Below are 16009 nucleotides of genomic sequence, written 5' to 3' on the forward strand. Positions count from 1 at the left end.
CCAAGTAACAGTTCCCACTTCACCCCGCCCCCTCCCTAGGGAGGGCCCGCGCGCGGCTGCGCAGACCTCACCCTGGCCCCTTGTGACGTCACAAAGGAGCCATAGCGGGTGGGCGCGGCCGTTACCCTGCCATCTTAGTCCCCTTCCCGAGCCCACCCGGCCCAGTCCACTTTTAGTTACGGCGTGAGAGTAACGGCACTAGGCTGAAACTCTCACGCGCCCACCGCTCCATCCTTTGGTGGTGCCGCCCGCCTCTCGGGGCAGGCGAGGTAGGCGGGGCCAGGCTGCGGTAGCGCCGGGTCTCCCCGCCACCTAGTGGGCTGGGCGCCTCACCCCCGGGCAGGCCCGGGAGAGTGCCGGTTCGGGACAGCAGGGACCGGCAAGGAGGGGGCCCGTAGGGGAGGGGCAGAGGGCAGAACACCGCGTCCCTCCTCACGCGCTGCACCACCATGAGCGCACACAACTCGCCCGCCTCGCAGGGGGGCCGAGGTGGCGGGGGGGCCGAGCGCGCTCCCGGAGCCGAGGGCATCGCTGCCCAGATCCCGAGCCAGGCCTCCATCTCGGGCGCGGCCGCATCTTCCATGTCCGGGTCGAACATCCATGCCGAGTGGCGGACCTTGACGGGTTCGTTGGCCAGGCAAGCGTGGAGCAGGTCCGCAACGGACACCGGATACGAGAACACCTCCAGGTCCAGCGCGTCGGCACGACTCGACTTCAGTCTTAGCCGGAGGACCAACACGGACTCTAACACAAGCCTCTGGCGCTTTGACGCCCACGGCCAGAGTCACCAGATCCCCAAGTCTGCTACCCGCTTGAGCACCGCCGAGAGGGCCGCCCCAGCATCCGACCCGGACGCCAGCAGCAGTCGGGGACCGGTACCAGCCCCCGCCCCGCCCTCAGACTCCATCCGAGTGTCGGTGTCAGAATCCACCCTGGCCGCACGGCGCGGCTACCCCCGAGTATCAGTACCAGGACCTCCTATAACCAATAACTTTTCCCCAGAGTCGATGCAAGGGTCCGACCCGCCCGTGACACCCGGCTTCCTCAGGGTATCTACACCAGCACCTCCTCCACCCAGTAACACTCTCCAGGAGTCTGCACAAAGGTTGGCCCCGCCCTCAGTGCAAGGCTCCTTCCGGAGTTCGGTGCAAGGACCTCCCACACCTAACTCCCCTCTAGTGGCACAGCACGGGTCCTTGCGGTTCCCAGTAGCCGGCTTTTCCCGAGTGTCAGTAGACGGATCCGCCCAGCTCTCGGACTCCACTGTAGAGTTGTTGCAAGGGTCCGCCCCGTCCTCCGTGCTCAGCATCCCCCGGGGTTCGCTGCAAAGATCTGTCCGGTACTCCGACGTCTCCGGAGCGTCGGGGCAAGCGAGCGCCCCGCCCTCAGTGCCCGGCTCCCCCCAGGGTTCGCTGCAAGTATCTGTCCTGTACACTAACATCTACCGAGCGTGGGTGCAAGAGAGCGCCCCGCCCTCAGGGCCCGGCTCCCCCCGGGGTTCGCTTCAAGGATCTGTCCCGTACCCCGACGCCTCCGGAGAGTGGATGCAAGAGACCCCCTCGCCCTCAGTGCCTCGCTCCCGGGGTTTGCTGCAACGATCTGTCCCGTACTTAGACCTCTACCGAGCGTGGGTGCAAGAGACCGCCTCGCCCCCAGAACTCGGCTCCCCCCCGGGTTCGCTGCAAGGATCTGTCCCGTACCCCGACGTCTCCGGAGAGTGGGTGCAAGAGACCTCCTCGCCCTCAGTGCCCAGCTCCCCCCGGGGTTTGCTGCAAAGAACTGTCCCGTACTTAGACCTTTACCGAGCGTGGGTGCAAGAGAACGCCTCGCCCCCAGTGCCCGGCTCCCCCCGGGGTTCGCTGCAACCATCTGTCCGGGATTCTGACGTCTCCGGAGCGTCGGTGCAAGAGACCGCCCCGCCCTCAATGCTCGGCTCCCCCCGGGGTTCGCAGCAGGGAAAGGTCCCGAGCTCGGACTCCTCCCAAGCGTCGGGACAAGGATCCGCCCAGCCCTCAGTGCCCGGCTCCCCCCGAGGTTCGCAGCAGGGACCGGTCCCGAGCTCGGACTCCTCGCGAGCGTCGGGACAAGGATCCGCCCAGCCCCCAGTGCCCGGCTCCACTCGGGTGTCCGTGGAAGAATCGACTCCGCCCCTGGCCTCCCCCCGAGAGTCGGTAGAAGGGTCCGCCCCGCCCTTGACCGGCCCCACTTCTATACCTACGCCCCGGGAGAGTCTCAATCAGAGCATGGCGAGTCGGGAGAAGGCGAGTGTCGCTGGCCACATGTTCGACGTAGTCGTGATAGGAGGCGGCATCTCAGGTCAGTGTGGGCCGTAGCGGTAACCTGAGGGGCCCTGGCCGGCCTGGGGTGGGGGCTTGCAGTAACGCCGCGGCGTTTGGGGGTCTCTCTTGTGCATGCTGGTGTGCAACAGTGCCCGGCCCCGGATCCTGCAAGCGCGGGGGTTGGGCCAGTTTTGCCTGTGGTGTGAACTGGGGGAGGCAGAACAAAAATTTTACTACTACAATTAAATACTAACATTTAACTAGCTCTTGCTGTGCAGTTAAATTCAGTACGTTACTTGCATTTTCTCAATCCTGGGAGGCGGGTACTATATTCGCCCCCATTTTACAAAACCAAATAACTGAGGTCTGGAGACTTTTCAATAACTTTCCAGAAGTCAAATCACTTAGCCAGAAAGTGGCGAAATCATTTTTTTTTTTTTTTCCAGTTAAGACCTTTACTTCTAATCCCTGAGGTGGCGGCTGCTTTGATTCACTCATTTCATGTCCTTTGCCCTAAACAGGACATCAGTGTTCGGATTTTTGTACTATGGAGGTAGTAATAGAGTTATTCCAGTTCTACTCTTCTCCAAGCACTTTTCTTTAGAAAATTTGGTGAGTGAAGAGGAAGGAAGAATCGTTTAGTAAACATTAAAAAAAAATTTTTTTTTTAATGTTTATTTTGAAGGGGAGAGAGAGAGTGACAGAGTGCCCGTGGGGGAGGGGCAGAGAGAGAAGGAGACACAGAATCCGAAAGGGGGCTTCACGCTCCCAGCGGTCAGCACAGAGCCCTACCTGGGGCTGGAACCCTGGAGCCCCACAAACCCCGAGATCATGACCCAGCCGAAGTCCGACACCTAACCGACTGAGCCACCCAGGCGCCCCAATATTTCTTTTTTAAGAAGAGGATGGGCTTTTAGGTTGAACGTAACTCCCACCATTTCTTAGAGCTTGCAGGAAAGTGTAGGGCGTTTATTGCCCAAAGGGAATCCCTTTCTGAAGCAGAGGCTGATTGTGTCTTTTATAAGCACTCCCACCATCTGAATCTTGTCCTGTGTGGAGCTGGTGAGCCTGGGTTCGCCCGGTCCTGTCTTGGTTTTGCAGCTGACCGAGTGGTGCATGAGGCTTGCCAGTATTTTCCTGGAAATCTCATCATGATTGATATATTAAATTGTCACTTAGGCTGTCATAATTGGTAAAATATTTGAAATTTAGGAATTGTGTTTCAGCCCAAGCTAAAATCCCGCGTGAATCTGCCCAGGAGCGGGAAGGTGTTAATTTCTGAAATATATCTGCAGAATTTGATATAGGAAGAGGGAGAAAGAAGGTGGAAGGGAGTAAGTCTGGTAGCCCCACAGTAGCCATTTTTGTGTATAATTCTTTTGGGGAGACTCTGAACATGCTTACAAATTAATTTTGGGTGGAGATAGCTTTTGACTTGGTCTGTTGAGGATCAACAGTCTGAAACACCAGAGAAGACGTTGGCCTGAGCTGCTGCTTTGACAACTCCAGCCAGTGCCAAAAAAAGCATGCATTGAATGTTGGAGCATCGGAGGAAAGCAGACCCTGGTGGCGAGTAAGAAAAAGAACTATATTTCTCTTGTTTCCATTCATTCATTCATTCGTTCATTCAACAACCACTCTCTGAGTGCCTGCAATGAAGAGAATGGTTGTTTCCAAAAACCTGGTGCTCCTATGCAAGCCTCCTAGAAGCAATGTGATTGGTGATCACTAGGAAATAAATATTCTGATAGTGTGGCCTTGTAAAGTAAATTGATTATTTCTCTCTCTTCTCCCATCTCCCATCTCCCATTGATTTTGCAATTCAAACTTCTTTCTGGGATTTTATCTTTGTCCTTTTCTTGTTCTGTGCTCCAGTATTCCTTAAGGAGCATTTTGTCTTTCATTTTCCCTCTGCCTGATTACCTGCTTTCTCCCTGTCCGCACCTTACTCCCCAGTAGGTGGTCTTGAGCAGAGGTGGACTTACCGTGTAGGTGGTGACCCTCATGCTTTATGGCCTTACAGCTGCAGGTGCCTTCTGGCTCTCATTCCGAATAAATAGCTTCATGCTGAGTCTTGTGTTGGTAACGTGGCATTCTTTTTTTCTTAGAAAAAAGCATGCAAGTAATATAAGCTTCAGGCCCCTCAAAACCTGGGTCTGTCTGTAGTCACTAGTGACTGTTAATTTCTTTGTGTCATTCAGAGAGTGCGAGCAGGGGAGGGACAGGGAGAAGGCAACAGATGATCTGAAGTGGGCACTGCCCTGACAGCCGTGAGCCCCGTGCAGGGCTCGAACTCATGAACCACGAGATCATGGCCTGAGCCACAGACGCTCAACCCACTGAACCACCCAGGTGCCCCGGATTTGAGTGATTTTTAACACCAAAACTGGCCAGAGACATTGCATTCTGGCTCTGGTGGCTTCCCAGATGGTTCACAACTAAAATAAAAGGAGGTGCAAGTCTGGTTCAGGATAAACCCTGCACGTAGACTGGGTATTTCATGAGGAGGTAAGAGGCATTACTTCCCAAGAGCTCTTGAGATACCAGAAGCATAATCTTTGTGTGGGCCTGGCAAAATCCCATGAGTTACTTAATAATCCCTCTATCAGTTTTTAAATGCTTTGGGATATTTCTTACAGCTTTTGTCAGGACTTGCACACTTTAATATGCTACTCACACACTTACAATACATGGCCAATACTTAATACTTAGCATCTGTAACAAAGCAGCTCCCAGAAGAGTACAAATTCCAAATGACATTCCTCAAAATCAATCTATAGTAACAGAATGACAGGATCTTAATATAGCTCTCTTTTGTCATTAAAAAAACAACAACATAAAACAGAGCATGTCTTATAGCCACAAAACCCCTTTTTCTGTCCACTAATCAATTACATAATTGTATCTACTATGTCACTAGTGGAGATGGGAAAACCCACCTGCTCATTTGTAAGCAGTATAATGGTACGTTTAGCATGCTCTGGCCCTTATGTGTCATCCATCACCTGTCACCAAGTCCTTCTTGAAACTCCTTTCATTTGGTGACACTTGGACCCTGAATTTTTTATCCCACACTGATCGCTCCTTTTCTGTTCCTTTCATGTGCCCATATTCTTGTGAACTTCTAGTTTTGAAATGGCCCCGAGTTTCCGTTGTTGGTCACTTTTGGGCTCTTATGCACTCTCTCCCTTCTCTTTCTCATTCTAGGACTTCAGATTTATCTGTAGAACGCTCTTAAGTCTCTAATTGGGGTCTGTTTCGTTCTCTCAGCTCCTGTTCTACAGCTTATCTGCTGCTGGATATTTCACACTTGAGTGTCCTCTTCTTACTTTGTATTCATCATGTCCAAAAGCCTCCTTGCCGGCCCAGCCCAGCTTGTCTCCCTCACTTCTTGGCTCCACCTTCAATTCCTTATTTGGGCTCTTCCTCTTCTCCATTCCCAGTGACTCCCCCGTCCCCAGAATAGACCCTGGACGCCTTCAGCTCTCCAAGTTAACAACCGTCTTTCCAGTGGCCACCCTTTACTTTGGGTTTTCCTTTCATGTCCATCCTGCAGTGTTCTCCCAGAGTTGATTTTTTTTTTTTTTAACTTGAGCAGAGTTGACCCACAATGTTACATTTGTTTCAGGTGTACAACTTGGTGATTCAACAAGTCTGTATGTACTTCACACTGTGCTCACCCCAAGTGTAGCTACCATCTGCCCCATTACGTTGCCATTACAGTACCATGGACTATATTCCATATACTCTGCCTTTCATCCCTGTGGCTTATTCATTCCGTAACCAGACTTGATTTTTTTTTAATTTATTTATTTTTGAGAGAGACAGAGAGAGCATGAGCGGGGGAGGGGCAGAGAGATGGAGAGAAAGAGGACCCCAAGTGGGCTTCATACCATCAGCGTGTAGCCCGATGTGGGGGCTTGAACCCATGAGATCATGACCTGAGCCAAAATCAAGAGTCTGCCATTTGACCAATGGAGCCCTCCAGGCGCCTCCAGACTTGCTTTTTTTTTAAACACTTCTTTCATCACCTTGCTTTTCTGCTCAAGACCTTCCCTGGTCTACTCCCAGCCTCTCAAACTCCCCACTGCATCCCCAATTATCTGGCCCCACTTTGTTGGACAAGTAGCATTTCCCACTGCCCCCAGCATGGAGTTGAGCTTTGTTTTTGTGTTTCTTAACATGGAAGTGCTTCTCTCTCACTGCCTACATCCTATCCATTCCTTGTCACCTGATTCATGACCCTTTCCTTGACCACCCCCTGGCTGGCCTTGATTTTTCTCTCTCTATTAGTGCTTGTCCTCTCTAACAATCTACACTCATTTTCTGTCTCTATGTGTATTTCTTGATGTCATTTTTTTTTCAAGTTTATTTTTTTATTTTGAGACAAAGAGCGTGTGAGCGGTGGAGGGGCAGAGAGAGGGGGAGAGAGAATCCCAAGCAGCCTTTGCACCATCAGCGCGGAGCCTGATGTGGGACTCGAACTCACGGACCGTGAGATCATGACCTGAGCCAAAATGAAGAGTCGGCCACTTAACCGACAGAGCCACCCAGGCGACCCTCCTGATGTTATTTTAACTATGGCAATTCAGTCCTTGACTATAGATGCTAGTTTTTACTCAGGAGCTGACAGAGAGAGAGCAGATGGCAGAAACGAAGCAGGGCAAGATTTAAAAATCTGCCCTGAACTGAGCATTTCTGAGTTGGCTGTCTTTAAGGGGAAGAAAAAAGGAAAAGAAAAAAACAACAACAAAAAGCCCATCTCCAGGGGACATTGTCTACTTCAGAGTCTTTGGGCCACAGGGTTTTTGGAAAGGCAGTCCAGTCCAATCCCCTAAAATTTCAATCCTCTTGACGGCATCTCCTTAGCGATGGTCTGGCTGTAGCTTTGAACACGTCTAGGGAAGGGGAATGCTCTGCCCCTCAAAGCAACTCCTTGTGTGCCTGGACTCCTCCAAGCCCTTTGGGAGCCTCTATTCCATATGCCAGGCGATGGCAAGATCACGGGCAAAGAGGGATGACGATGAGTAAGTAGTTTCTCCGCCCATAAGGTGCCTGGTCCTCTTTTTAGAAGTAATCAAGGAAGAGCGTAATTGACATTCATACAGTGAGAGAAATATTAATGGCATGAATGTGAACAAAGTCTTGGGACCTTGAGAGATAAGTTTCCAAGTGATAACGCTGGATAGTCCGGGGTAGGTAGTTTCTGCATGCTTGTTGAAATTTTTAAGTGTCATGTAGAAAGAGATCTTTCCAACTAGTGTCTGAGTAGTGGAACTTCCTTGTATTTTTGAAATCTTGCCATTCGCAACTACGTGGATGGAACTAGAGGGTATTATGCTAAGTGAAATTAGTCAGAGAAAGACAAATAGCATATGACTTCACTCATATGAGGACTCTAAGACACAAAACAGATGAACATAAGGGAAGGGAAGCAAAACTAATATAAAAACAAGGAGGGAGGACAAAACGTAAGAGACTCTTACATACGGAGAACAAACAGGGTTCCGGGAGGGGTTGTGGGAGGGGGGATGGGCTAAATGGGGAAGGGGCACTAAGGAATCTACTCCTGAAATCATGGTTGCCCTATATGCTAACTAACTTGGATGTAAATTAAAAAAAGAAATTAAAAAAAAATCCATTGTTTTAAAAGAATAGAGAGCACTAGCCACCCTGAACTCTGTGTTGTGTAAAATCAGCAGGGACTGAGTCCTTCCCATCCTCTGAGACATACCACAATTTGCCTTCTTGCTGAAATACATCGCCATGAAGAGTCAGTTCTGCGGAGAGCATTTCTGCCATTTTAACCCAGAACTTGGCAGCACATCCTTGTGGTTCTGTAGTGATTAAGAAAAACATTTTTAAAAATGCGGCTTATTTTGGGCGCCTTAGTTATTTAGATACTCTGAGGTTCAGCGCAAACCGAGCGTTGATTTTTCTTCTGCATTTCTGGACCCTTCTTTGCCTCTCTTTTGCATTTTTTCCCCTCAAAAATTCACTAGGATGCTTTCACTTTAGAAACTTTTTTGATGTTAAACAAAGAATTCAAGAAAATTTGCGTTCTGATTTTTTGAAGTAGGAAATGCGGAAGTCCGTTAGTGGCGAATATGGGTCATACCGTTCTTGTGCAAGTGTGACATACACATATTTTACAGGTGTACCCAGAAAGCCTGAGGTCCTGTTGTGGTTTTCTATCACATGCAGGGGTTCGCAAGAGTGTAGACATCCAATTAGCATCCATCTGAACACTTACACTTGCACGTATGAAATGGATAGATTTCATAATGACAGCTCCCTTTCGTTTTATGTCTGAGTGATGAGAACTGCACAAGATCAGCCAAAAGAAGTTTCGGTACATTTTTAACTCTTGTAAGGTTTGAGACAAGTTGATCGTTAGGACTGTTTTTTCCTTTTTTCCTTTATTGTGAAAAATACAGGTTTGCCAGGAATTGAGATTGCCACATTGACGATGTGTTCCTTACTATGTTGTCATTTAGCATTATGAACTAGGGCACCTTAAAATATATTTTTTTAACATTTAAAGAAAAAATTTTAAGTAATCTCTACACCCAGCGTGGGGTTCGAACTCAACGACCCCGAGATCGAGTCGCACGCTCTACTGACTGAGTCAGCCAGGAACCCCCAGGGCATAGTTTAAAATCTTTAAACTGTGGTTTTGTCATATATAAAATTAGAGGTTGGAGTAAGTTGGATTATGTTATATGTGATGTCTCTTCCAGCATCTCTTTTAGAAATTAGTAGTTTTCCTAACTGTCTCTGCAGCTTTCTGTTTTGGACTCATCCTCAACCTGTTTTTAATTCCATGTTGTATTCTGGAAATGGTTTGCATGATCTCTCATATTGACATCCTACGGTAAATTTTTGTAAAAATTATTTTTAAACGTTTTATTTATTTTTGAGAGTGAGAGTACAAACAGGGGAGGGACAGAGAGAGAGGGAGACAGAGGATCCGAGGCAGGCCCTGTGCTGCCAGCAGACAGCCCAACGCGGGGCTCGAACGCACAACGGTGAAATCATGACCGGAGCCGATGTCGGCTGCTCAACCAACTGAGCCACCCAGGCGCCCCTACATCCTACACTAAAATCAGGGTCTGGGGCTCCCTTACACATGTTCATTCACACCTTCTCCATGACTTCTCTGAGCCTTGTTTCAAAGCCCTTTTGGAGTTGCTGCTAAGCCAAAGTAAATAAAACCCCACTTTATAGCAATAGTTAATCAATTGATTAGGTAAGAGTGTCAATAGGAACATAAAAATCAGACGATAAGCTTTGAGAGTTGGGTTTATTACATATTAACCATGTTCAAGGGTCACAGAATTGCAGCCTGTAAGGGCTCACAGGGACCAAACCGAGGCTCAGAGGGATGAAGTGAACTACCAAGTGCCACAAAATTCTTATTGGCATAACTTGACCTTGGACCCCTAAAATATCGACTGCTAGGGCAGTACCGCTTCCATACCCCACTTCACTGGGCTGGCCTTATAGGCCTAGTCATAGAACTGCAGTGAACTTTCCTATTGCTTTACTTTAATGCTTGATGCTCTGAAACTTTGTGACTATTGTTTCACTGTAATTAACATTTTAGAATATATTACGTGGCATGTTACTGCTTCATGAACATTTACATTTATTATTATTCTTTTAACATTTATTTACTGTTGAGACACAGAGCATGAACAAGGGAGGGGCAGAGAGAGAGGGAGACCCAGAATCAGAAGCAGGCTCCAGGCTCCGAGCTGTCAGCACAGAGCCCGACGCGGGGCTCGAACCCACGAACTGCATGATCGCGACCTGAGCTGAAGTCGGCCGCTTAACCGACTGAGCCACCCAGGCGCCCCTCTTTTGTGTTTAAAACATTTTTTAGAAGATTTTTATCTTTAAGTAATCTCTACACCCAACATGGGGCTCAAACCCACAACCCCAAGATCAAGATTGCACGCTTCTCTGACTCCGCCAGCCGGGTGTGCCAAAACATTAAAAAAAATTTTTTTTTAACATTTGTTTATTATTGAGAGACAGAGTATGAGCATGGGGGGACAGAGAGAAGGGGAGACACAAAATTTGAAGCAGGCTCCAGGCTCCGAGCTGTCAGCATAGACCCCGACACGGGGCTTGAATTCACAAACCGTGAGATCATGACCTGAGCCGTCAGATGCCTAACCAACTGAGCCATCCAGGCTCCCCCATTTTTTTTTTTAATTGAAGTATAGTTGACATACTAAAGATAACTGTTAAAGGTGGCCATTTCCAGATTAAATGAGTTTGCTGGGAATGGTGGCTTAAATTCAAGACCTTTTTCTTGGCACACCTGCATGTATTTGTTCATTCACTTATTCATTCATTCATTCAATACATATCTGTCGATTGAGTGGCTCAGTACGTGCTGTGAGCAAAATTTATGTTTTCTTGCTTTGGAGCATTGCTTCTAAAGCTTCAGTGAGCTGATGTTTGACTATACTTTTTATTGTCCTGGGAGCCTTCAGTCCAAGAGTCCAAACATGTGGTTATGTAAGAATTCTCTGGGCCAGAGATCACCTTGCTGAATAATAGAAAGTTAACTTTAAAAATTTAGTATGGGACACACACTATTCACATTCCTAGGTGATGTTAAATGTGAAAGTTGAAGAAAAATGTCACTTTAAAAAAAAATTTTTTTTTTCAACGTTTATTTATTTTTGAGACAGAGAGAGACAGAGCATGAACAGGGGAGGGGCAGAGACAGAGGGAGACACAGAATCTGAAACAGGCTGCAGGCTCTGAGCGGTCAGCACAGAGCCCGACGAGGGGCTCAAACTCACGGGCCGTGAGATCATGACCTGAGCCGAAGTCGGACGCTTAACCGACCAAGCCACCCAGGCGCCCCAAGAAAAATGTCACTTTTATCAATTAAGAGGAAGAACCAGGAGAACCAGAGCATAAGCCATAGCTGTACTAAAGTTTTGCTTCAAAACACTTAGCTTGTTGTGTTGTAGGCATTGCTTACCTGGGTCCTTGCCCAGGGGAGTTTATTACTGTAAATATTTGGACAGTCTTCTGACAGATGAAACCAGCTTTCCCAAAGTGTGTTTCCCAATAGGGCTTTGTTGTTGCTGTTATTGTTGTTGTTGTTGTTGTTGTTGTTGTCTTAAAGGCAGAAGGTGGACAAATGCGGAGTCAAACAAGTCTCTTCACTGCAGGACTTATTAGGGTCTTTAATATGCCAGTGTGTGTCACACATTTCCCAGAAGGAGAAATGGCCTGTCCCAACATCCAGGAACATTGATACTTTTCCCTGGAGCGTCTTGAAGAGTAGTGTTCTATAAAACATCTTGGAAACTATTGCTTGAAACCACAGTGCATCCCGGGGTGCAGAATCTAAGGACAGCAGTGTGGAGGGTCTTTGGTGTGGATTTTTTAAGTTTCAGTGAAAGAATGGGGTGGGTAATGAATTAAGGGATAATTGCATTCCCTAACTCGGGTGAGATCCATTTATCTAAAGGGAAGATGAATGCTGGACAATAATCAAATAAATTAGGACTGTCTAGACAACCAGTCTGTCGAATTCAGGGCAAATTGAAGTTAATTGTTAGCTTTCATCTACTTATCATTTGAGACAGTACTGTCTCTTTAGCTTATCAAGGGGATTAGAAGATTTGGCATTTGCAAAAGCAGAGAATTATTTCTCGGAAAGGAAACACAAAATACAGATGGATAGAGGGATGGATAAATAGAAAGAAATGGTTACATGTATCAGGGACAAGTTTGTGTGTACGCTGATATTCTCTGTTCTCTGTTGCTAAAAAGTGCAATATTGGTTCAGAGACCAGAAAATGTATTCATGGGGCGCCTGGGTGGCTCAGTTGGTTGAATGTCCGACTTCAGCTCAGGTCATGATCTCTCCGTCCCCCTCTCTCTCTGCCTCGCCCCCCACATGCGCGCACTCTCTCAAAAATGAATGAACATTAAAAAAATATAAACAAAAAGTAAAAAAGAGGGGCGCCTGGGTGGCGCAGTCGGTTAAGCGTTCGACTTCAGCCAGGTCACGATCTCGCGGTCCGTGAGTGCGAGCCCCGCGTCAGGCTCTGGGCTGATGGCTCAGAGCCTGGAGCCTGTTTCCGATTCTGTGTCTCCCTCTCTCTCTGCCCCTCCCCCGTTCATGCTCTGTCTCTCTCTGTCCCAAAAATAAATAAACGTTCAAAAAAAAGAAAATTAAAAAAAAAAAAAGTAAAAAAGAAAATGTACTCCTAGTATTTGGAGTCTGCTGACTTATTTCGGTATAAACATTAAAATGATGTGGCACCCTATCTTTGTCAGTCTTTCTTGGTTGCTCAAGATAAATATAATCTAAGCCTTAGAAACTTCCCTGTTGCCCTCATCCAAGTGAGCATGGTTTTGTTTTCTTGGTGTGTGGTTGTTCTGGTCTTTGCAACGAGCATTTGAGCACCTGCAACATGGCAGGGTCTATTCTAGGAATGCAAAGACGTAGAAAACATTTCTGTTCTCAGGAAGGTCCTAACACACCCGTTAGGAGTCAGATCTCTGGGCGAGAGGTCAGGTGCCTTGGATGAAGGCAGAAGCCTACCATGGCTTAGACAAGGGTGACTGTGGTTGCAGTCGGTAGCAGGCAGATTCAGAGCATATTTTGAGGCTACGTCTAACAGGACTTGCCACTTGAATGGATGAGGTATATGACAAAAAGAGAAGGCTCAGAAACGGCTTTGAGAGTTTTGATCAGAGCAGCTGACTAAATGGTGGTGGCATTTGCGAAGTTGCAAAGGGCCAGGGGAGGAATGAGTTGTGGGGGAAATACCAAGTGTCCTGTTTTAGATGTATTGACCTCGAGACGCCTAAATGACGCTACTTTCTCAGGGGTTTCATTCCAGTGCGGGTGACCTAAACGCTGTATGTCTACTGCCAGGTGGTGCTGGGCGCTAAGAAGAAACATCAAACAGGCTAACAGGGACAGAGTGTGGCAGGAGATTTAAAACACTTGCCTGTATTGAACACGGGGTCCCTGGACATTTTTCATCAGGAATACGTTACATTTCAAGGTTTTTTCTAGTGAAGGAGTGGAGACACCAGATCATTTCTTGTGGAAGGAAAATCAGAAATTGAACTGGAAAGGGTGGCATGAATCAAATGGATGAATTTCTTTCTTTCCTAGAATAGTCATATGAATGTACTTGAAGAAGGAAGGTAAAGGGAAGGGCCCTTGGTGAGGTGAGAAGAGGCAGGGGTAAGGCGCCTGGGTGGCTCAGTCAGTTAAGCCCCTGACTTCAGCTCAGGTCATGATCTTGCAGTTCGTAGGTTTGAGCCCCCATCGGACTCTGTGCTGACAGCTCAGAGCCTGGAGCCTACTTTGGATTCTGTGTGCCCCCCTCTCTCTTCCCCTTCCCTGCTCATGCTCTGTCTCTCTCTCTCAAAAAAAAAAAATTTTTTTTAGAAGAGGCAGGGGTTAAGTGTGAAGCTAGGGTTCCACGGTAACAGATTTATATCCCAGGAGGCATGGACCTTCTCTTTGAAGGCTTCATTGCAGAGACTCTTAATTCTTGCTCCAGGTGCTGTGCGCGTTAAATCATCCCTATACCATTTCTCTGGGGAGGTCCTGCTTCTCAGGACATTGGAAGCAGTGAACAATCTGTAGGAACACAGTTTCCACAGCAGTGCCTTTAAGAAGCTGGAGCTTGGTTTGTGGTTGCCATGGTAGCAGGGGCTGGCTGCATACACCATCTCACCCAGGCTCTCCGGATCTAATAACCAACATTAACAATTGCCTGAACTCTCACACGAGGGGTTCTTTTAGCAGACTTGCTTTTCTTTTTTTTTTTTTTTTTTTAAGCCTCTCTAATACATCCTTTAACCTATTTTATTTGGGGTTGTGTAAAACCCAAAGGATTGAAGAAAAATCAGAAGAGGAATTGTTTCAAAGTCCTCATTCCTATTTAAAATACTTAAGCGCATGGGGCGCCTGGGTGGCTCAGTCAGTTAAGTGTCCGACTTCAGCTCAGGTCACGATCTTGTGTTTTGTGAGTTCGAGCCCCGCCTGGGGCTCTCTGTGCTGACACCTCAGAGCCTGAAGCCTGCTTCGGATTCTGTGTGTCTCTCTCTGCCCCTCCCCCACTTGGACTCTGTCTCTCTGTCTCTCAAAAAATAAACATTTAAAAATAAAATAAAATACTTACGTGCAAAGTGGGTAAAGATTTGCTTGTGCCCTGATCCTCTGATTTTCCTGTTGTTCAGGTTTTGTTTTGTTTCATTTAGAAAGCGATCAGATCCTTATTTATTTGATAAGTCCTTGCCAAACTCTTTGTGAATGTAGCTTCTTGGGGCTTTGTACTCTCATGGAAAACCACAGGACATTTGGGAGTCCTGGGCTCTTTTGCGCCTAAGGATTTTGGTTTGCCAAGATGGGAGAGAGAAAGAACTCTCTGTGCAGGCGTGAGGGATGGTGGATTTTGCCAATGCCCCTTAGACCTCTTCCTTCAAATGGAGGGAAACTGAGAGTCTAGGACACCTTTCCAAGGTGGCCCTTCATCCCTTACAACCCAATGAATCTCATACACTTAACAGACACTCTCCTCTCCCTGACTTCATCCCTCCCCTCTCTGATCTGAGGCCATGAGTTTCTAGCTCTAACAGTGTGTGTGGGAGCCAGCTTTTACTGGCCGGAGAGGCCTCTTTCCAATTCCACATTCGGTGATCCTACGTTAGTAGTTTGAAATCAGTAGTTTGAAATCAGACATGATGGGAGTGTCTATACACTGTGGAAACCCAAATGGTTCAAATCAGGTGGCCCCCTCCCTCTCCCCAGCCCAGAGATGGTTGTTAACCACTTAGCAGCATACCATGGTATCAGACCCTTTCCTTATCTTGGGCAGGGGGAGTGGGGGCTGTGTGTTGCTGGAGGGCTGGATCAGGGGCGAGTCTCTTCTATCACTCAAGATTCCTTGTGGCAATGAAATGATAGGGAAATGAATGAAAGTGCTCTTAGCTCTGGCGAATCTATATTTCTTGAGAACAAGATGAAATAGATTTAATATGAGATTTTCTCTTTCATAACAAATATGAAAATAAAAAATACTTGATTATAAAATCTTTTTAAGGAATGAGTAAGTCACGGAGCTGAAAGGCACAGCATGGGGAATATCGTCAATGGTATTGTAACCGCGTTGTCTGGTGATAGATGGCAGCTATTTTCTAGTAGCTATACTGTATTTGGTGGCTTGCCTTCAGACGTAAAAACCTTTTCTTTTCTGGGGCTTCCAGCTGGCTCAGTCAGTAAAACACGTGACTCTTGATCTCAGGGTTGTGAGTTTGAGACCCACGGGTGTAGAGGTTACCTAAAGAAATAAAAAAATAGTTAAAAACACTTTGTTTCTAACAGTGTCATCCCATTTACCAAAAAAAAAAAAAAAAAAGCTCAATAAATGTTTTTGAAAGATAAACTCAAAGCCCTTAAGCTAATCTGTGTAGTTGTGATATGATTTTTTTTTTTCTGTAAGTGATTGTTGAGTTCTGTGGTGATAGAGGGTAGGATGCACAGTGAGACAGAATAAGAACAAAAAAAGAGCTAAGGAGGTCCCTGGGTGGCTCAATCGGTTGAGCATCCAACTCTTGATTTCCGCTCACATCATGATCCCAGGGTCATGGGATCAAGCTCCGCGTTGGACTCTGTGCTGAGCGGGGAGCCTGCTTGAGATTTTCCCTCCCCAACTTGTGGGTGTGCTCTC

At 47.3% G+C, this 16009-nt stretch overlaps 1 protein-coding gene across 2 annotated transcripts in view; it reads left to right on the forward strand.

Annotated features, from left to right (window-relative positions):
• Positions 1-470: 470 nt before the first annotated feature.
• Positions 471-16009, forward strand: part of MAOA (monoamine oxidase A) — a 71633-nt gene continuing 56094 nt past the window's right edge. The window contains exon 1 of one of the 2 annotated variants that reach the window (XM_040468952.1): positions 471-2316. In XM_040468952.1, coding sequence (XP_040324886.1) covers positions 582-2316 — 1735 coding nt within the window. In that variant the 5' untranslated portion in view covers positions 471-581. Of the gene's footprint in view, positions 2317-7184; positions 7307-16009 lie in introns of those variants that run through there. The other variant, XM_040468953.1, reaches the window with a different exon arrangement.

Source organism: Herpailurus yagouaroundi, unplaced genomic scaffold (genome assembly GCF_014898765.1).
Source record: "Herpailurus yagouaroundi ecotype Mexico unplaced genomic scaffold, PumYag 67793, whole genome shotgun sequence".
Lineage (NCBI taxonomy): Eukaryota > Metazoa > Chordata > Mammalia > Carnivora > Felidae > Herpailurus > Herpailurus yagouaroundi.